Below are 22,113 nucleotides of genomic sequence, written 5' to 3' on the forward strand. Positions count from 1 at the left end.
TGTGTGGGGAAATCTTGCCTGACCAATTTACTTCAATTCTTTGAAGGAGTAAACAAACATGTGGACAAAGGGAAGCTGGTTGATATTGTGTATCTGGATTTTCAAAAGGCGTTTGACAAAGTACCTCATGAAAGGCTACATTGGAAATTGGAGGGTCATGGGATAGGAGGAAATGTCCTATTGTGGATTAAAAACTGGTTAAAGGATAGGAAACAGAGAGTGGGGTTAAATGGGCAGTATTCACAATGGAGAAGGGTAGTTAGTGGGGTTCCTCAGGGGTCTGTGCTAGGACCGCTACTTTTAATATATTTATAAATGATTAGAGATGGGAGTAACTAGCGAGGTAATTAAATTTGCTGATGACACAAAGTTATTCAAAGTCATTAACTCGCGACAGGATTGTGAAAAATTACAGAAGGACCTTACGAGACTGGGAGACTGGGCGGCTAAATGGCAGATGACGTTGTGAGCAAGTGCAAGGTGATGCATGTGGGAAATAAGAACCCAAATTATAGCTACGTCATGCAAGGTTCCACGTTAGGAGTTACGGACCAAGAAAGGGATCTGGGTGTTGTCGTCGACAATACACTGAAACTTTCTGCTCAGTGTGCTGCTGCGGCTGGGAAAGCGAATAGAATGTTGGGTATTATTAGGAAAGGTATGGAAAACAGGTGTGAGGATGTTATAATGTTGTTGTATCGCTCCATGGTGTGATCGCACCTTGAGTATTGTGTTCAATTCTGGTCGCCGCATCTCAAGAAAGATATAGTAGAATTGGAAAAGATGCAGCGAAGGGCGACTAAAATGTTAATGGGGATGAGACGACTTCCCTATGAAGAAAGACTAAGGAGGCTAGGGCTTTTCAGCTTGGAGAAGAGACGGCTGAAGGGAGACATGAAAGAGGTATATAAAATAATGAGTGGAGTGGTACAGGTGGATGTGATGCGTCCGTTCACGCTTTCCAAAAATACTAGGACTAGGGGGCATGCGATGAAACTACAGTGTAGTAAATTTAAAACAAATCGGAGAAAATTTTTCTTCACCCAATGCATAATTAAACTCTGGAATTCGTTGCCGGAGAACGTGGTGAAGGCAGTTAGCTTGACAGAGTTTAAGAAGGGGTTAGACGGTTTCCTAAAGGACAAGTCCATAAACCATTACTAAATGAACTTGGGAAAAATCCACAATTCCAGGAATAACATGTATAGAATGTTTGTACGTTTGGGAAGCTTGCCAGGTACCCTTGGCCTGGATTGGCCGCTGTCGTGGACAGGATGCTGGGCTCGATGGACCCTTGGTCTTTTCCCAGTGTGGCATTACTTATGTACCCAGATACACTAAACGCTGTTACCACATTCTCTGGCAATGAGTTCCATTTGAGTGAAAAATATTTTCTCCTGTTTCTTTTCACTACACTTTGTCACCTTTCACTCAACCAGCTCATAACCCAGTCAATCAATTTAGGGCCCTGTGATACCCCAAGCAAGGGTTGAAGGTGGGCCTGCAAAATAACACAGCCGGACAAAGATATATAAACAAAGAAAACAAGTGTTTTATTAACTGAATCCTGAGGCCTGTTAGGTCACAGGGCCAGGAACACAAGGTGAAAGTCTCTGTAGTTCAGTGAAAACAGTCTTAAGCAGGCTGATGAGGCTGCCACACCCAAACACAGCAGCCATTTTCAGGAAGCTGTCATTAGGGGTAGAAGCGAGGGGGATTCAATCATGCCCCTAAGACCCTGTTAGACCACCAGGGGTGTCAGTTAGGCCCCGGGAGAAGGACCTATCTTGACCGGGAGGTGGTGGTGGAATGGGGCTTTTGTTGGGGAGGTGGGCAGACTGGAGCTACCCGAGGGGGTTGCACCGCTGCAGGAGGGAGAAAATACACTTTTTTAAATGCTGGTTCCACAGGCGTATCTGGACTTCGGCGGAGGGGGGCCAGAGCCAAAGTGAGGGGGCACATTTTAGCCCCCCCCCCCGGCGCCACCGACACCCCCCCTGCTATTGCCAGACCCCCCCGCCACTGCTGGACCACCCCACCACCAACTTTGACCCCCCCCCCCCCTGCCGATGACCCTCTCCACCCCCCCTCCTGCCACCAACCCTCCCCCGCCGCCTACCTTTGCTGGTGGGGGACTCCAACCCCTGCCAGCCGAGATCCTTCCGTTGCAAAGCTGGCAGAGGACCCCAACCCCCACCAGCCGAGGTCCTTCCGTTGCAAGGCTGGCGGGGGACCCCAACCCCCGCCAGCTGAGGTCCTCTCTTCCGTTGCAGCAAAGCTTTCTTCAGTTTCAAATTCTGAGTCTGACGTCCTGTACGTGCAGGACGTCACACTCAGAACAGGAAGCTTTGCTGCAACGGAAGAGAGGACCTCGGCTGGCGGGGGTTAAGGTCCCCCGCCAGCAAAGATAGGCAACAGCGGGTTGGCGGCGGGAGGGGGGGTGGATAGGGTTGTCGGCAGGGGGTCCAGGGCCAAATCTATGGGGGCCCAGGCATCCATGGCCCCATGCAGATACGCCCCTGGCTGGTCTTGACCTGATATTCAGCCAGGGCCTGCATAAAGATGAGCGGGTGACTATCCTAACCATATGCTTACCTTATGTGAGCCTCAGCTGAATACTGCTGCCGTATAAGTCCTGGCTCCTCCCAGCGCCGCCCCTTGGCCCGCCCCTGACTGGCCCTCTTTTTTTAGGGGCCGATCATAGGCAATATTCAGTGGCACTCCCCGCTTTGGTACTGCTGAATATCTGCAGTTGGGCAGCGACAGGTGATTTACGGGGGCAGAAGAGGCTCCTGCCCACTTAAATCACTTTGAATATTGGCCCCTTAGCGCCTAAAGCTATGGCATGCACCTACAAAGGGTTGTGCACATAGGCAGATCAAGGATGTGCCCTATAGTTGCACATACATGTTAAAGAATACTATCACTTATGCATACAACTGCTAACTTTAGGTGTGACTATTTACACTGGCCTTTGACATAGCATAAGTGCTTAATCCTAAAGTTAGTTGCAGGCTTGCTGACTTACTCTCTATTCTATAACAGTAATTTCATATGCAATTGCCATTATAGAATTAGCACTTAGGGCCAGATTCTATACACACAGGCCTGAAAATTACACACAGAAAACAAATATGCCTAAGCATATTCTCTAAAGTACGTCTAAAGTTTATAGAATAGGCTTACATTTCCACGCGGTATATAGAATAATGCCGAGCACCTCTCCATCAAACCAAATGTAGTTGCAGCCATTTATGCCATGTTTTACTTAACGAATGTCCCAATGCCTAAATTAGGTGCACAGCAGGTGTATTTTATAACCATGCAGACAGATTTTATAAGCGCCCATGCCCTGCCCATGGCACACCCCCATTTCAACTATGTGACTTAGAATTTAGGCGCACCATGTTACAGAATTCACTTAGCGAGTTGTGCACATAAGTCTTAATTAATGCCAATTAGTGCTGATAATTGCTTGTTAATGTCCAATTAATAGCGCTGACTAGCTAGTTAACCAATTAAGTTACGCAAATTGTTATAGAATACGCTTCAATTTTCGCATGGAAATTAAGGCAGCATATAGAGAATCCCGCCTAATTTGCGCCTAATTTTTGACATACTTATATAGCCCTTTATGTCCACCATATTAATTACCCAGCTTATGACAGATAAAATATAATAAATGAATGAAATGAAAAAATAAATAAAATTAGGCCTGAAAAACTATTAGAGAAGCAACAGTAACAGTACAGTGTCTGCTGTAACCATTTTGCTCTGGAAGGAAAACTGTTAAAGAAATGAAGCCCCAGTGTCTCTTCAGGTTTCCAGTTGAGATACTCCTTTACATTTTAATGAACCATCCATACATAACATGCACGAACTTAAGAAATATCATTTATTTCTTCCTTTTATAAAATCAGAGATGTCAGTACAGACCTTCCAATAAATAAGATCAGTTTTAAAATATCCTGATTTCCAGATAATACAATCCCATTTCAGAGTGGCTTACTCTTTTTCTCGTGATTCTGACTTTAGGCAAAAGGACCCCAGATGGAATATGTTTCCTGCATGACAAGTTCAAGACAGAAATAGTAGCTGAAAATGAAACCTAACACTTTCAGAGTCTTTTTTTTTATCACTCTGTCCATAAGGATCCTGAAATGAGACATTTACTAAATCTTCTGGCACACAATGTACTTAGGCCAGCATGTTTTTACATGTACAGTCTGACATTTATTTCTGTACAGATGAAATTGCACACATCTGATAAAAAGGCCTACTATAATTATACATCACATACAGAGGGATCAGAATTTGAACTTAGGGCACATATTTGGGGAAGGAAAGTGTAGGAGTTCTTATTCAGATCAATTTACAGATGTATTAAATAAGATAATAGCTAAAATGGAAGTAAACAAAACATTTCTCCCTTATTTCTTCCACTTAGAGGGTGCCCTCTAGAATACTGTATATCAGACAAGGGAAACTGTTCTTTCATGGGTAAAAGGTCTTCTTGTACATTTTGTAAGTTATTTTTCCAAATTTTAGTTACCATGTGCAAGTTTTGCAACAGTCTGCCAAGAGCACATTAAAGTCTGCCTGTGAACATAAAGCCTGGCTTTGTTTAGTCTCTCTTCTGCTTTATCTTTTCAGCACCCATGGTACACACAGACAGTATTCAAGGTCCTTTCACAGACTGTGAGGCAGCTATGGCTTGCAGAGTGCAGGCGGAAGGCTCACAGTATCCTGGCGTGCCAGCAATGCCTGGAGGACCAGGAACTCCAGGCTGCCCAGCTACTCCAGGAGGGCCCCTCTCCCCATCGCGCCCATCCCTGCCATAACTGGGATTGCCGGGTTCACCTGCAAAAAAGAATATAGGTTGAAGGGAAAGAAAGAAAAAACACTGACTAAGGAATCAATAAAAAATAATATATCCATTAACTAGCAAAGGGGACAATGTACTAAAGTGTATTAAATTTAATGCAGCAACATATTTTCGCAATAGTCTATGTTAACACAGACTTCCAGCACAAAAATATTTGAAAACATATGCAAATCTGTATATTAACACTGAAATGGGGTTAATACAAACCATGGTAAATAACATGATTTACATCAAGCTGCAGGTAATGCAAAAGCTTAACTACTCCTCCCCAAGATGTACCATATCTACTCAAATATAGGTCATAGAATTTTTGACCATTTTTAAGGTCAGAAGTGAGGGGTGATCTATATGGGGGTCTACCAACCTTCCCTACCACCCATGCTAGTCCCAGCATCTCCCCTACCCCTCCCTATGCATTTTCTGTCAGGTAGAGGGTGGGTTGGGGCAAGGAAGGCCCCCACACCAGCACAGAAACTGCAATGACGCATTGGGAATAGGTATGAAGGAAAGTGAAAGAAAAATGAAGGAAGTGGGGACACTATGCTTGCAACTGCTGCCCATGGGACTAGGGGAAGACACTAGGAAGACAGGGAGGGGAAGGGGAGATACTGGACCCAGCATGGGTGTGTAAGGAATGGAAGGGAAATGCTGAACCTATGGATAGAACATCTACTGTATTGATCTCTGTTTTTATTGTAAATCACTTTAAAACTCAATTTGTACAAAGCAATATATTAAGTAACTAAATCAAATCAAACATGAGTCGTTACATGGACACAGTAAATAAGGGGGAAAGTAGGGACATGGCCTATACATGAGGGCGACTGTATATGCAAATATATATAGTAATTAATATTTTGTGTTAGCCTCTGTGGATTTTGGGTGCCTCATCAGTTCCTTTCTTCACTGTTGCTGGAGGATCTGGAAAAAGAGTCAAGTGGCGTGGAAGAGCCTTGTGTCCCTGTCAGGCAAGTACTAGCAAATCCTTGTTTCAATGTTAAAGGGGAAACAAGATGGGATGTTAAGAAAAAAAGAGCAGGATTTGTGAGTGATTGTATCTGATACATTTAACATGTAGCTAAAGCAATGGCAAAAGCCAAAGAGAGGAGAATGACAGGAAAGCAAAGAAGGTAATATTGCTTCTATATAAGTTTTAGGAAACTTTATTTGGAGTACTCTGCAATTCAGGAGACTACACCTACAAAAGAATATAAGCTGGATAGAGTGGCTACTAAAATGGTCAGTCTTTATCAGAAGGCATATGGGGATAGATTTGAAGATCTAAATATGTACATCCTGGAGGAAAGGAAGAGCATGAATAAGTTTAAATAACTCCATAGTATAAATGCCCAGAACGTGAGCCTCTGTCAAAGGAACAGGAGCTGTGGAACAGAACTCGTAGCATGAAGATGAAAAAACAGTAAGCTAAGGAAATATTTCTTTACAGAAAGAATGATGGATGCATGGAACAAACACCCAATGGAAGAGAGGTGCAGACCAAGATGGTAACTGAATTCAACAAAGCACGGGACAAGCATAGAAATCTCTGACGGAGAGGAAGGAATTGTGGAGTTTAATAGCTGGTGTGAACTGACAGCCTGGGTAGGTCATCTGCTCTTTCCTGATATCATGTTCTATTTTTCAAGTAGCTCAGGGAAATCTTGCTTCACTATTGAGAATGGAAAAGAACAGTGTTAGGCAGTCCAAGTTGTGGAATTGGGGGGGGGGGGGGGATTTGCTTCACTGTTAGGGGTGGCTAAGCAGCAGGAGAGTCAAGTGGATCAAGAGGGCCTTGCCTTATCATTGATGGGGCGCATTGTGGATAACAGTGAGCCTTGTAATAATGCTCTTGTGTATTCTGCAAAACACTGAGTTCAATATCCAGTAGTAAACTAGGAAATGCTGGGGATTAACTCTATAAAGTAGGTGCTAACTATTATACGCCAATTAGGCACATAAATGCTTAGAATACCAATATAAATGTGCATATATGCACATAAGTGTCAAAATTATACCTAAGTACTATTCTGTAAATATGCACATATCTGACAGTGGATATTTTACAGCTAAATGTACAAGTAGGCAGAGTCTGGATGAAGCATGGACAGGATTCACACTTTCACATGTAACTTACAGAAAACAATAATTAGGTGTGCATCTCCACGAGTTAGGTGCAAGCACTTCCACCAGCTCTATGGATGTCATCAAGTGTTCATACCTAATTGCATATGTGGGTATGTATCCAGTTTGGCTAAGATTCTATATGGGAAAGTAAGCACCTACTTTCCTATATAGAATATGCTCCTACCATAAATCCTCTAGGCACATATATATAGGTGCACAGTTACAGGATTATCCTCTCAGTGCAGTGTTTTGCAGGTGACAGTGTTAAGACTGGTCATTATCATGCACTGACAATGCATTTTTAGGCAGCTTAGAATGTTAGCCCCTTAATTATTTAGTCATGCTCATATGCATACTAAGAATATAAATAAATCCACCAAGGAGAGAAACAGTCATTCACACAGGACTGAAGATGTTTTTTGTAGGCCTACTAATAACAAAGAGGGTAATCCTATAACAAGGAGCCTATGATAAGGAGGTAAGCAGAAATAAGGCACCTATTTCAAGTCTATTCTACATTTCTTTATACATAGAATACGAGCACAAGTGGGCAATTAATATCAGAAGGGTCCCACTGGATAGAGAATGGCCTGACCAGTAGTGAGAAGGAGGGCCAATCTAGTGTCCCTGAGTTCTGAAGAACAGTCACCAAGAATGCGGAAGTATTAAGTGAGCTGGTGGAGGCCTATGAGGAAGCCACCTCCAAGTAGCTAAAGGACACTAAGGTGAAATTCTTACTGGGAACCCTATGAGTTTCATGTTGGAATTTCACCCGGAACCATTACAAGAGTTGGAGAGTGAGGGCCTAGCTCAAAAAGGAGTTTTGAGCAAAGGCTATGTTGCTGGAATATAAGCAAACATTTGAGGAATGGATGAGAGATGCCAGGAAATATAGGAAGGAAAGGCATCTAGAAGACATACAGATTGCTAGCCCAGAATTCATGCTATGAGTTGAAATCCCAAGAACAGATGATGATGCTGAGACTGGAAGTATCAGGTTAGGAAGAATGTAACTTGACTGATACTGAGGATGATGGTTAATCTGACACTCTAGAGATGGGGGCAGCAGTTAAGACTGCTGAGTTGTGGAGTGAAGTACTTCACGGAGATGACGGTAGTGCCATGGAGAGAGGGACAGACATCACAACGGAAAGTGGCTGTCCCCTGAGCCAAGTGCCAGAAGTTTACCCTAAACCTAGAACCCAGGGTGTTTTTACAGTGGGTGAGTATGAAGAAGAGCCTACAGTTAATGATGGTGAAAGTACTTCCTTGCATGTGAAGTGGGAAAGATCCCAACTCGTGTTGAGTGGCTCAGTAGAGGGTGCCAGATTAAGCAAAGGAGACAGGAATGGTGACGTGAACAGCAATATGGTGCCTGTGCAATCAGATATTTGGGCTTGGCGTCAGTTCAACATAGAAGAAAAGGGGTAGCCAGAGGCCTCTTTGGTGCAAGGCTCTCCAGCTCTGGAAGTGAATAAGGTGTTGAGAATAATTTATTTATTTGGATTTTGCTCACACCTTTTTCAGTAGTAGCTCAAGGTGAGTTACATTCAGGTACACTGGATATTTCTCTGTCCCAGGAGGGCTCACAATCTAAGTTTGTACCTGAGGCAATGGAGGGTTAAGCGACTTGCCCAATATCAAAAGGAGCAGCAGTGGGATTTGAACCGGCCACCTCTGGATTTCAAGAGAGGTGCTCTAACCACTAGGCCACTCCTCCACTAATGGGATTGAGTCTGCAGAACAGTGGCTACCAAAGAGTCCTGGACGATGAGGAAGTGGACTCGGAAGGAGTTGTACTGTCTCAGGAAGGGACACCTCATGGGCAGACAGGACAGTCTGTGAAAGTCCTTTAGAGTGAAGAAGAGTCCTGGAGCAACCATGGATGTTGAGTCCCTATACACAAATATCCCTCATTCAGAAGCTTTAAATATCATCAAAGATGTTCTTCTAAAGAATTACCATTCAAGGAAAATTCCAGTGGAATTCATGATGACATTAGCAGAAAGTGAACTTAGAAAGAATTATTTTAGCTCTGACAGTAAGTTTTTTAAGCAAGTTAAGGGGCCAGCCATGGGCTGCTCAATGGCACCATTAACAGCCAATTGGTATGTGACTAACTGAGAAAAGATTTTTGGCTAATCATGCATATAAAATAGACAAATATTAGGAGGAGTGGTAATCTTGATAATAAAGGTATTTCCTATGAGAAATTTACTCTAGGATCTGCAGTTTTTTCTCAATAGGAAGAGGAATGCCTTTGTATAAGTCTCTGATCAGACCTCATTTAGAGTATTTGGTACAATTCTGGAGACCACACCTTCAAAAAGATATAAACAGGATGGAGTCAGTCCAGAGGGCAACTACTAAAATGGGGCTTATGAGGACAGACTTAAAGATCTCAATATATATACTTTGGAATAAAGATGGGAGAGGGAAGATATGATATGATAGAGATGCGCAAATACTTTTGTGGCATAAATGCACAGGAGATTAATCCCTTTCAACTGAAAGCAGCTCTGGAATGAGGGGGGGGGGGGGGCATAGAATGAAGGTGAAAGGGGACAGACTTAAGGAAACACTTCTTCATGGAAATGGTAGTGAATGTGTAAAACAGCCTGCCAGTGGAGGTGCTGGGAATGAAGACAATCTTATTTCAGAAAAGCTTGAGACAAGTATGTAGGATCCAGGGCTTTTTTTGAGGGAGTACTTGGGGGTACTGAGTACCGGCACCTTTTCCACTGTCTGCTAAACTTGACCCATGGTTCTCGTATTTTAATGAAACAGCTCAGGTTCTACATACAAATTCTGCCTTGTCATAGATTCTATGACTGGTTGCAGGGGTCCTGGCTATTGTAAGGTGGGTCCCTCAATGATCACTCCACCCCTGAAGGGTGGCCTGGCATTTGAGTACCGGCACCTTTTTTGCTAGACAAAATGCAAAGGTAGGATCTCTAAAGGAAAGGAAGGAATAGTAGATGGGATGGATGGGTACACTAAATAGGTCAAATTGACTATCTCCTTCATTTTTCTCTGTTTCTATATGTTTGACCACCCCTATCGGACTGACCATTCACTTGTCTCTTAGATTGTAAGCTCTTTGAGCAGGGACCGTCCCTCTATGTTAAATTGTATAGCGCTGCGTAACCCTTGTAGCGCTTTAGAAATGTTAAGTAGTAGTAAAACAAGAGTAACATAGTAACATAGTAAATGACGGCAAAGACCTGAACGGTCCATCTAGTCTGCCCAATAGCCACACTCATTACCAACTCATGATTAAATCAACAATGAATGCGATATAAAATACTTGGTTATGGTCTTTCTTTGGCATTTCTGGGACATCGACTGTAGAAATCTGCCCGGCACTGTCCTCGCATTCCAATTACTAGATTTGCCGTTGAAGCCCTCTCCAGCCCACCCTAAACCGATTACCATATACAGGGCACTAGCCTTAGTTCTTCACAACTGGAGTCGCCATCTAAGCACTACTTGACACATCAACACCATGCAGCCATTTAAGTTTTGTTTTTTATACATTCACTTTCTAATTAAGAGACCCTCAAATTTCAAGTTTCTGTATACCGACGAGGGAATACATCATAGCAGTTCACCATCATATTGAGAGAGAGCAACGGAAAGGAACAACAATGTATACAGGACAAGAGAGAATTAGAAAACACAGAAATGAAAAAAAGAGAGGGAATAAAGAAAGGGAAACAGAGAAGGGGTGATACAAAACAGGAGGGGGAAAACAGTCCACCAGGCTATATGTCAAGCGTAAACTTCTCTAAAATAGAGTACAACCTCAGGAATTCGACCCATAAGTTTGTCTAAATAAGTAGGTCTTCAAGGTCACTCTGTAAGGGAATTCCAAAGTGTGGGGCCAGCAACTGAAAACATTGCCTTATGAAAGGTCACCAACGGAACCTGCTAAAAAGTTGGAATGACTAAAAGACGTTAAGATGAAGAATGGAGGGTCAAGATGGAACATAAGGAGGCATATTTTCAAAGGAGTTAGCCTTCCAAAGTTCCATAGGTTTCTATGGAACTTTGGAAGGCTAAGTGCTTTGAAAATATGCCTCAAGGTAATAAATATTGTGCAATGATAGGAGGCTGACCAAGACAAAGTATCTTATGAATCAATACCAAAATCTTAATTCTGGATACATATGAATATGGGAAACCAATGTTCCTGTCTCAGTAAAGGAGAAAGGTGTCCAGCACCTTTGACATGGTTAATCATGGAATACTATTACATATACTAGAATACTGTGGAGTAGGAGGTACAGTTCTCAAATGGTTCAAAGGTTTCCTGACCACAAGATCTTACCAAGTAACAACGAATGTGGACATATCACTCCCATGGACACCTGAATGTGGAGTTCCCCAAGGATCCCCCCTATCACCAACACTCTTCAACCCAATGATGATACCTTTAGCCAAACTTCTAGCCAATCAAAACCTTAATCCCTACATATATGCAGACGACATCATGATCTACATCCCATTCAAACATGATCTAAACGAAATCACCAACGAGATCAACCAAAGCTTCCAAATCATGCACTCCTGGGTGGATGCATTCCAGCTGAAACTCAACGCAGAAAAAACTCAATGTCTTGTCCTCACCTCACAACACAACAAAAACAACTACTCCACAATAACCACACCATACTGTTCTCTCCCCATCGCACAAAATCTAAAAATTCTTGGAGTTACCATCGACTGAAACCTCACACTCGATACTCAAGTGAAGAACACAACGAAAAAGATGTTCCACTCCATGTGGAAACTCAAAAGAGTAAGACCTTTCTTCCCAAGATATATCTTCTGTACCCTGGTACAGTCATTGGTAATAAGTCATCTGGACTACTGTAACGCACTGTATGCTGGCTGCAAAGAACAGACTATCAAAAAACTCCAAACAGCCCAGAATACCACCGCCAGACTCATATTTGGAAAAACTAAATATGAAAGTGCAAAACCCCTAACAGAGAAACTTCACTGGCTCCCTCTCAAGGAACGCGTTGCATTCAAGATCTGCACGATAGTACACAAAATCATTCACGCAGACGCCCCAATCTACATGCTAAACCTTGTGGATTTGCCTCCCAGAAATGCCATAAGATCATCCCACCAATTCCTCAATCTGCACTTCCCCAGCTGTAAAGGAATAAAATACAAGCTGATACACGCCACCACCTTCTCTTACATGAGCACGCAGCTGTGGAATGCATTACCTACAGCCCTGAAAGCTATTGATGAAATAACTAACTTCCGCAAATCCCTGAAGACACATGTCTTCCAGAAGGCCTACAAAGAGAAGCCATAGCTTTACAAAACTACCTCACCAATACACACAGTTATCACAGTCCACCTTCAACCCTGCCTAACAACTTCCTTCTCTCTTCCCTTACCTAATCTTTGAACACTACTAATTGTAACTGACATCATAAAATGATTATGTCATAACCAAACTCTGTAAGCCACATTGAGCCTGCAAATAAGTGGGAAAATGTGGGATACAAATGCAATAAATAATAAATAAATAAATATTTCCTTCCACTAGTGACTAACTTAACTGCTGTATTCTGTAAGACCTGAAGGTGGCAGAGTTCCCATTGATATAATCCAATAAATCAAACATTACACTAGTCAACAGTAGAGAGAACCAAAGCACGTGTAAGGACACGGAGAGCCCCAATTTCTAAGAAACAGCAAAGGTAACAGAGTATCCTATTGAACAATCAAAGAAGAGTCAACTTCATTTGTATTCATTTAAAAGATTAGTCATTAATAATGGTGTACAATGGCTGCATAGATTTGATCTTCAATACAACCAAATTGTCGGCATATATGTGTCCACATCCCAGTTTAAGAAGGATATCAGTTTATTTAACTCTCGCTTGTAGAATGAAGTATGACATGTTTTATCTGTGAATGTGTGAACCCAAGAGATAAAAATAGAAAATGATAATATAAGAATATACAGAAGCAAGTGCATCCACTTAACTCATTCTCAATTAAAGTTATTTTTTAATGTTTCCACTAAAGAGATCTTGTAGGTACTGTATTTTAAGATTTGAAGAAAATCCTTAGTTCACTTCTACTACAGATTGGCAGTGCTCCTTACAAGATGTCCTAAAATGGCAGTGGTGCATTTCTTTCTCTTGGAGTGAAATACATGTTCAGTAACAACTAAGGTTTCAAGTCAGAAACAAAGACACCACTACATAGTAACATAGTAGATGACGGCAGAAAAAGACCTGCACGGTCCATCCAGTCTGCCCAACAAGACAACTCATGTGTGCTACTTTTGTGTATACCCTACTTTGATTTGTACCTGTGCTCTTCAGGGCACAGACCGTATAAGTCTGCCCAGCACTAGCCCCGCCTCCCAACCACCGGCTCTGGCATAGACCGTATAAGTCTGCCCAGCACTATCCCCGCCTCCCACCACCGGCTCTGGTACAGACCGTATAAGTCTGCCCAGCACTATCCCTGCCTCCCAACCTCCAGTCCCGCCTCCCACCACTGGCTCTGGCACAGACCGTATAAGTCTGCCCCGCACTATCCCCGCCTCCCAACCTCCAGCCCCGCCTCCCACTACCGGCTCTGCTATCCAATCCACCACTGTTGTTCATATTACTACAAGTGGAAGAGCTGTAGCCTTTGAGATAAACTCTGGGACTTTTATATTCCAGTCTGATGTCTTGGAACTTGAACAGCATTGGAAGACAAGTTCTGTAGCTTGAGATTTGTTCTCTGATCAAGAGTTGGGAAACATTTGACTTCAAGCACGAATACGGTTGCACAGAGTCCTCAGATGTGGTTGCCTGCTAATAGGCAATATTGCTGAACTTTGTTAAACTTCAAGTGTTACTAACTTTAAAATCTCTCTATTCAGTACAGTATTTTCCGTGCTTGTCATATAGGCAGGACTTATTTTTTTAAAATTTAGAATGAGCAATCACATTGTTTAACCACTAGATGGCAATGTTATTACAGTTCTAAGAGCTACTACACAGGTTAGGCTGGGGCACACTCTTCATAAAGCTGTTTTATGTTTTGCAAAGACCAGACAATAAAATACTTGAATTGAATCAATGTGGTGATGGTAGGTTATGCATAGCTCGCACTGACTGCATACAGCAAATTCTTTATTTTTACTTTCTACAGAAAATAAACTAATTGCATAAAAATTCCTGGTCGCACTCGCTTGGAATGAATAAAACCTGAAGCCCATATGCTTCAGTGACAGTGCCCTGTGCTATACATCTTATATTTCTGTACCTGTTGGACCAGGTAGCCCCGGTAATCCTTTGGGTCCTCTTCCTGGGAATCCTCTTTCTCCCTTTTCACCTGGATCACCTAGATTATTACAAGAAGAGTATTATCTTTAAGACATATGAAGGTTACATCCTCTGATTCGTATCAAGCTGATTTACATTGTCTAGGTGGCAGCAGGATGCCTCACGTTTCTGCAATATTTGCCAGAAAAGGATTAATTGGTCTGGTCCAATTACTCATTTCTGCTCTTATTGCTGAGATACATCTGTACAAATAATATGAAACAGTCCATTCACTGAGAGCTCAAAACCATCATTGTTGTTTATCAACTCTGCAAGAGGTGGTTCACAATTTTGGACAGTGCTTGACAGAGTAGAATACAGAGGAAGAACGGGAGCACTTTATGAAGCAGAACTCATCCTACTTTCCCTTTTCCAGAACCAAAAATCTCAGAAAAGGCAGTTCTGTAACTGTGCACCAGTAGTTAGGCGCCAGATGCATGTTTGAATTACCAGTAGTTAGGCACCAGATGCATGTGTGAATTGTACCTTAATTGCCACTTACATGTTCACTTGCCCTAAGTGCTAATCTATAAGGGCATTCTTAAGTGGCATGGGACTTATCTGTAAGAGGGTGGAGCTTTGGCAGGATATAGGCGTGTCTCCCACTGATGCACATACCTTACAGAATACTATAAGATGTGCATGTAGCTGGCCATATTTACATAAACCCATTTACACCAGCCACTGATCTGCCATATATGGGCACACATTCATTTTGCCACACCAATGCCAGTTTGTGCTACTGTTCTCTAATGGAATCTGGGTACTCAGATGCTGTTGTAGAATTGGTGAGCACCAAGCTGCATCGAGATGCCCAAATATAAGTACAATTTATAGAACTGCCACCATACTGTTCAAAGAAAAGGTGAAGCGAAGTCTTTAAAACCACCTTCTTTGTAAATCTAAGCAAAACTTCTGTTAGTCAAGCATAATGTTCATCATGTATTTATATGTCAAACAATATTTTCACATTCATGTACAAAACTTATAAAACATTTTGGTAAAAAATGAGGTATCATAAACCAATTTCTTAAATTGAAAAAAAAACTACTTTATAAAGGGGGATACTAGCAAGTCACACAGCCCTTGAGCTCTCCTTTCTGCCTCCTCCGTTTCTAAATTTCATGGAATATGCAGGTCCAAAAAAAAAAGCTTTTATAACATATATAATACAGCTAGATAAGTGACTAAACATTGCATTAACTTATCAGCAATGCCTGGGGGGGAGGGAGGCAGGGCTACAGAGATCTGAAGTATTTGACTAGCCATTGGAACGTGTTCTCCCCTTTGGTCAAGAAGGGCTCTGTAGCATACATAGTCTCATTGTCTGTGGTGTTGCCACTGCTCCAAGTTGTCCACAGTCAGACTGGGAGCAGTGGCAACACCACAGACAATGACACATAAGAGCTACCAAGTCTCCCATAATCACTGAAGTTAACAGAGATAATGGGACAACCTGACAGTCCCAGTGGTGCTTCAGAACAAGAAACAGGTGCACAATCAATTATAAGGGCTGAAGGTTAGCAAGACAAGCCAGATGGGCTGAGCTGAACAACAGACTGCAGAGTGGTGTTGGGCCTAAAGGTCTGCCAGCATCAGGGAACAGATTAACCAACAATATTCCCTCTAAACTGAGGGGGAGTCCTCCAACATACGTTCCTACCAGTGGGAGGGTGATGCTTCAGTATTATATTTCCAGTCACTAGTCCTGTAGCCCCACACTGCCCCCATATTGTCAGTGTTAATTTGGGCTCTGCTGCTGAGAACATTAGTGGGCACTTTTGTTTTCCCTTATCTCTCTTCTATTGAAAGGGCAGTTATATACTTTGACCACAGACAGAATCCCCCTTGTAGTGACATATAACCCAGAGCTAGAAAACCTGAGAAAAATCATAAAAGATTTACAGCCACTACTCCAGGAGGATGAATTACTGAAAGAGATATTCCCATCCCCACCTGTACTGGCCTTCCGACAGCCACCCAACTTAAAACACAAACTAGTGAGAAGCAAGCTCCTGATAGAAACTCAAAAAGAAGAGAGTGGCACACATCCTTGCAATTTATCTAGCTGCAAACTATGCCAAAACATTTCACAGGATCCCACAGTCATTCACAAAGGAAAAATATTCAACATAAAGGAATCTTTCACATGCTCATCTTATATTATTCAATGTAAAAAACGTGGCAAAGGGTGTTATATTGGAGAAACAAGCCAGATGTTAAAGAAGAGATTTAATTTACATAGACATCATATGAAAAATGCCAGTGCCAACCAAGTTGTCACCTCTGTGGGACAGCATTTTACAAAACCAGAACACTGTATCAATGATTTTATGGTGAGAATACTAAAAGGAGACTTTAATACTAAAAGGAGACTTTAAGACAATACAGGAAAATATGAAGTCAGAATGATTAAATATTTTGACACCCACCAGACAGGACTTAACAAAGATCTGGGTTTTCTAGCCCATTATAAACCATAAAATTCTATTGCTTTGTCACCCTCTTATCACCATGCATATCTCCCTGTCCCTCATCCACCTGGCTCTCACCTAATCCACCCCACCCTCATGCGCCCAAATTTGTGCGCTCAATATTTAGCGACTTTTATAGAATTAGGGGGCGCACATATCAGCAGAGGGCATGGGTAAGAGTAAAGGGATCTGATATACTGCCTTTTTCTGGTGCAGTTTACATATTTATACTAAGGTCCTCAAAGGAGTATCCCTAACCACATCCTCTCAAAAGGACATTACATGATGTGATACCCAAAAGTGAGACTTCTCTGGAGTATTACCCATACTCTGGAATGCACACCCTGAAAGGATTCGCTTAACATAAGACTATCTCTACTTCAGGAAGCAGGTGAAAGCTTGGCTCCTCAACTAGGCCTTTAATGGAAGAACTAACTAACTTGCTAGCCACACACACACAGTGGCACTGGCTGCACATACTGTAGCAGGACATGTTTATCCACTCCTAACCTAGCTAAGATAATATTTAAGCACCTCTCTGACCTCATGTGTAACTATCTTTAAATTAGTCCCCTTATTCTCTATTACTCTCTTATATGCCTGTATGTTCCATCCTTGCTTATACCCTACACTGTCTATTAAAATATTTTATTACATATTGTGTTGAAATTGTATGTAGTACACTATGCCATACTTTGTATTGTTAATTGAATATTTTTACTGCTGTAATTGTCTATTGCTTATGTTTGACTTATTCTTGTTATACACCGCCTTGAGTGAATTCCTTCAAAAAAGCGGTAAATAAATCCTAATAAATAAATATTATATGCAGGTAATTTTTCTGTCCCTAGAGGGCCACAATATATATTTTTTTTCTACGTGGGGCAACAGAGGATTTGGTAGCTTGCCATGGTCACAAGGAGCTGACGTGGGAATTGAATCCAGTTCCTCAGGGGCTCAACCTACTGCACTAATCATTAGGCTACTCCTCCAAGCAATGTATAGAACTTATAGAATGCTGTTGTGTGTGTAACACGTCTCACTTAGGCATGTCAACTTACACCAGCCATTAACTTGTCATAAGTGGACACGCCTATAACACATACTGAATATTGTTGGTTAATTCTATAATAATTTAAGCACACCCTAAAGCCATTATAGAATTGGCACTAACCCCCATACTCAATATATATAGCACAGGGGTTTGGTACCGAAATGTGCACATGGATTGAAGATCCATCCACAAATTAATTAGCTTATGAGCCAATTAACTGCAATAAATTGGTGATAATCAATTATTGCAGTTGATTGAACACGCATCTTCCCGTGCCCTGTTCTATAACCCTCATGCCTAAATCCCCTAGTAAGAGAAGAGGGGATAACATTCCAGAGTTTAGGACCTAGCTTAAAGCAGTATCATGAGAAATCAAGAGGTGAAAAGCAGAAGGAGGCAAAATACAGAGGAGGTTATCAAAGGAAGGTGTCTTGAAAAGCAATAAGGGACTAATAGTTTGCTTCCTTTATGCCCCTGCCTACTTACACAGTCTTTAAAGACAAACATAAGCAGCTTATAGCAAATGTGGGAAGAAACAGGAAGACAGTATTCAAGGCGGAGAAGGGGGGGTGACATGATCAAATCGGTGTGATTGGTGGATACGTTTAGAGGTTATCCCCTGGATTCTATATAGCGCGACTGAAACTGTGTGCAGAAATCCAGGCGTATTCTGTATTTGCGTGTGCAAATTAAGTAGTTAACAGAAGTGAGGACTTCCAGAGCAGGACAAACATTCATTAGTAAGTTATTTGCTGGGGAATTGCTTTTAAACTTGGGAAAGGTAGATTTAGAGTTAAATAGGTTATCTCAGTATCTTTATTTTTAAGTTACTCTATTTATTTAGCAAATACAGCTTAAGGAATTTAGGGTTTTCTTTGTTTGTTTAGCATTTAAAGTCTGTATTACAGTTTCATAAGTTAGCAGTTAAGGGACTATTCTAGAGTTTACTATAGCATCACTGTAAAGCAGAACTGATAGTCAAAGGAAACCCCAGTATAGTGTTTTAACTTTAGCTTTGTAGCACAACTTAGCCAGTTCAAATAAGGAATACAGAGTTGAAAGTCACAGGAAACCCCAGTTTAGAGATTTAATTTTAGTTTTGCAGCACAGCTTAGTTTCCATAGTATAAAACCCTTTCCCCTATAGTTTTAAAACTTTAAAACTTGAACTTTTTGCCACAGCATACAACATTAACAGATTGCCTCTAGAAGGTACAGCAGGGCCTAGTTTAGTCTTCAATCCCATCCAACATCCCCTAACTCTCTCCCACCCCTTGCACAACTCTTCATTTATAGTCAGTTATTCTAGTGTACACTGCCTTGAGTGAAATCCTTCAAAAAGGCAGTAAATAAATCCAAATAAATAAATAAATAAATAAATAAATAAATAAATAAATAAAATAATTAGGATAACAAGGGAGGAGTCCTCTTACAGAGTTTTAATTATATTTCATTACTTTCTCAGAAGAAAACACTAAATAAATCACACAATATACCATATAAGCTATATTAGACTAATATCCTTAGTCCTTAGCAAGTCCAGCAGCAAAATGGGCGCTATCCAGTCTTTTGCACTGAGTGTCACATGTATGATTATCTACCAAGTTGGTGAGAGGTTATATGTGTGTGCCCTATGCATAGAGCACCTAGCTCTCAGAGAATGGGTCCGTTCTCTTGAGGCTAGAGTAGCAGATTTGGTGGAGCTGAGGGAGACAGAGAGGTACATAGAGGCAGTGCTTTTTTTGTGTCGGTACAGCGTACCAGCACCTATTTTGTAGGTCCAACGTTGTGCTGGAGTCGGCTCTCCTCCCTCCCTCCCCCGAGCTAGCCTACAGGGTCCCTCCACGTACTCCATGCCACCAGATGACCCTTCTGCCACCCGACCTGGCCGGCACCTGACCCAGCATTTTTTTTTAATCTACGAAGCGGCGGCACAGTGCCTCGCGTCTGAGTGTAAAAGAAGAAAAATCGCTTCATCGGCCGGCCTTCCCTCACTGTGTCCCGCCCTTGCAGAAGTTACATCAGAGGGCGGGACACAGTGAGGGAAGGTCGGCCGACGAAGCGATTTTCCTTCTTTTACTCTCAGACGCGAGGCACTGCGCCGCCGCTTCATAGATTTTTTTAAAATGCTGGGTCAGGTGCCGGCCGGATCGGGTGGCAGAAGAGGGTCATCTGGCGGCACAGAGCTGGTAGGCAGGTGGGGACTGGGTCGGCGAGGGGGGGCTCAGATGGATATGGGTGGCTGGAGGGAGGGGAAGCAGGGGAATGAAGAGAGTCGCTGGACATGGGTGGATGGCAGGGGAGAGCAGGGGGGACAGGAGGGTCGCTGGACATGGGTGGATGGAGGGGAGGGGGGTTTCTGGACATATGTGGATGGCAGGGGAGGGCAGGGGGCAGGAGGGTCACTGGACATGGGTGGATGGAGGGGAGGAGGGTTGCTGGACATGGGTGGATGGAGGAGAGGGGGTTGCTGGACATGGGTGGATGGAGGAGAGGGAAGGGAGAGAGAAGAAATGCTGGACTGGGTGGATGGAGGGGAGGGCAGGGGGAGAGGAGGGTTGCTGGACATGGGTGGATGGAGGTGAGGGGAGAGGAGGGTTGCTGGACATGGGTGGATGGAGGAGAGGGCAGGGGGCAGAGGAGGGTTGCTGGACATGGGTGGATGGAGGAGAGGGCAGGGGACAGAGGAGGGTTGCTGGGCATGGGTGGATGGAGGAGAGGGCAGGGGACAGTGGAGGGTTGCTGGACATGGGTGGATGGAGGAGAGGGAAGGGAGAGAGAAGAAATGCTGGACATGGGTGGATGGAGGGGAGGGCAGGGGGGAGAGGAGGGTTGCTGGACATGGGTGGTTGGAGGGGAGGGCAGGGAGAGAGAAGAAATGCTGGACATGGGTGGATGGAGGAGAGGGCAGGGGGAGAGGAGGGTTACTGGACATGGGTGGATGGAGGAGAGGGCAGGGGCAGAGAAGGGTTGCTGGACATGGGTGGATGGAGGAGAGGGCAGGGGCAGAGAAGGGTTGCTGGATATGGGTGGATGGAGGGGAGGGCAGGGAGAGAGAAGAAATGCTGGACATGGGTGGATGGAGGAGAGGGCAGGGGGAGAGGAGGGTTGCTGAACATACGTGGATGGAGCAGAGGGCAGGGGGCAGAGGAGGGTGGCTGGACATGGGTGGCTGGAGTGGAGGGCAGGGAGCAGAGGAGGTTTGCTTGCTGGACATGGGTGGATGGAGGAGAGGGAAGGGAGAAAGAAGAAATGCTGAACATGGGTGGATAGAGGGGAGGGCAGGGGAGAGAGGAGGGTTGCTGGACATGGGTGGATGGAGGAGAGAGAAAAAATGCTGGACATGGATGGCGGCGAGGGAAGAGTGAAGAAGGAGATGAGGTGAGGGAAAAGGAAGAGAGGAGAAAAACTAAACATGGATGTAGAAAATAGGCAGAAGCTGGATCCACTGGACAGTCAAGTCTGCGGAGGACCCAGCTTTTACTTACGGATGTAGGGCAAGAAATAAAGAAGAAAGCCGGAAAGTAAAGAAATAAATGGCAAAGAAGCCCTGGAAACGGAGTTAAGAGGATAGCAGCATAATCGGATACTGAGCCAGCATTATCAGAAAAACAAAGTCACCAGACAACAAAGGTAGAAAAAATCCTTTTATTTTCATTTTAGTATCTGGAATATGTCCAATTTGAGAATTTACATCTGCTGTCTTATTTTGCACTGAGTATACTGGAGCTGTAACAGCTTACAGAAATTATTTATAATGAAAAAAAAATCACATTATTTTTTTCTCCTATACTAGTATAATATTTTCAATGATGTCTGTTTATATGCGCTATGGCTGGTATAAGGGGTGTGGCTAATGTGGGTTTGGCTAAAATTGGGGTGGAGTCATATGTGGTGACTCCGCCCACAATGAGTACCGGCACCTTTTTTCTACAAAAAAGCACTGCATAGAGGAGACCTACAGGGACATTATAGAGAAGTCCCACCTACAGCTTCTGTGCTACCTTAGAGGCGGAGGGAGGTCTCCTAGAAGGAAAGCATCACCCTGGTGAAGTAGGAAGTACTCTTGTAGCCAGGACCTGCCCACCAGGGGATGCACTATCCTCTCGCACTGAGGATATGTCTCCAAGTTCTGCCCAGGAGGGAAGGGTTAGGACAGTGTTGTAGTTGGTGATTCGATCATTAGGCATATAGATAGCTGGGTAACTGGTGGACGTGAGGATCG

General features: G+C 43.1%; 1 protein-coding gene across 1 annotated transcript in view; it reads right to left on the reverse strand.

The window, feature by feature from the left end:
- Window positions 1–3,534: 3,534 nt before the first annotated feature.
- Window positions 3,535–22,113, reverse strand: part of COL9A1 (collagen type IX alpha 1 chain) — a 285,908-nt gene continuing 267,329 nt past the window's right edge. The window contains exons 37-38 of the mRNA XM_030199004.1: window positions 14,303–14,380; window positions 3,535–4,860 (exon numbers count right to left, since the gene is read on the reverse strand). Of these exons, the coding sequence (XP_030054864.1) occupies window positions 4,679–4,860; window positions 14,303–14,380 (260 nt within the window). The 3' untranslated portion in view covers window positions 3,535–4,678. The remainder of the gene's footprint in view (window positions 4,861–14,302; window positions 14,381–22,113) is intronic.

The sequence above is a fragment of the Microcaecilia unicolor genome, chromosome 3 (genome assembly GCF_901765095.1).
Source record: "Microcaecilia unicolor chromosome 3, aMicUni1.1, whole genome shotgun sequence".
NCBI classification, from domain to species: Eukaryota; Metazoa; Chordata; class Amphibia; order Gymnophiona; family Siphonopidae; genus Microcaecilia; species Microcaecilia unicolor.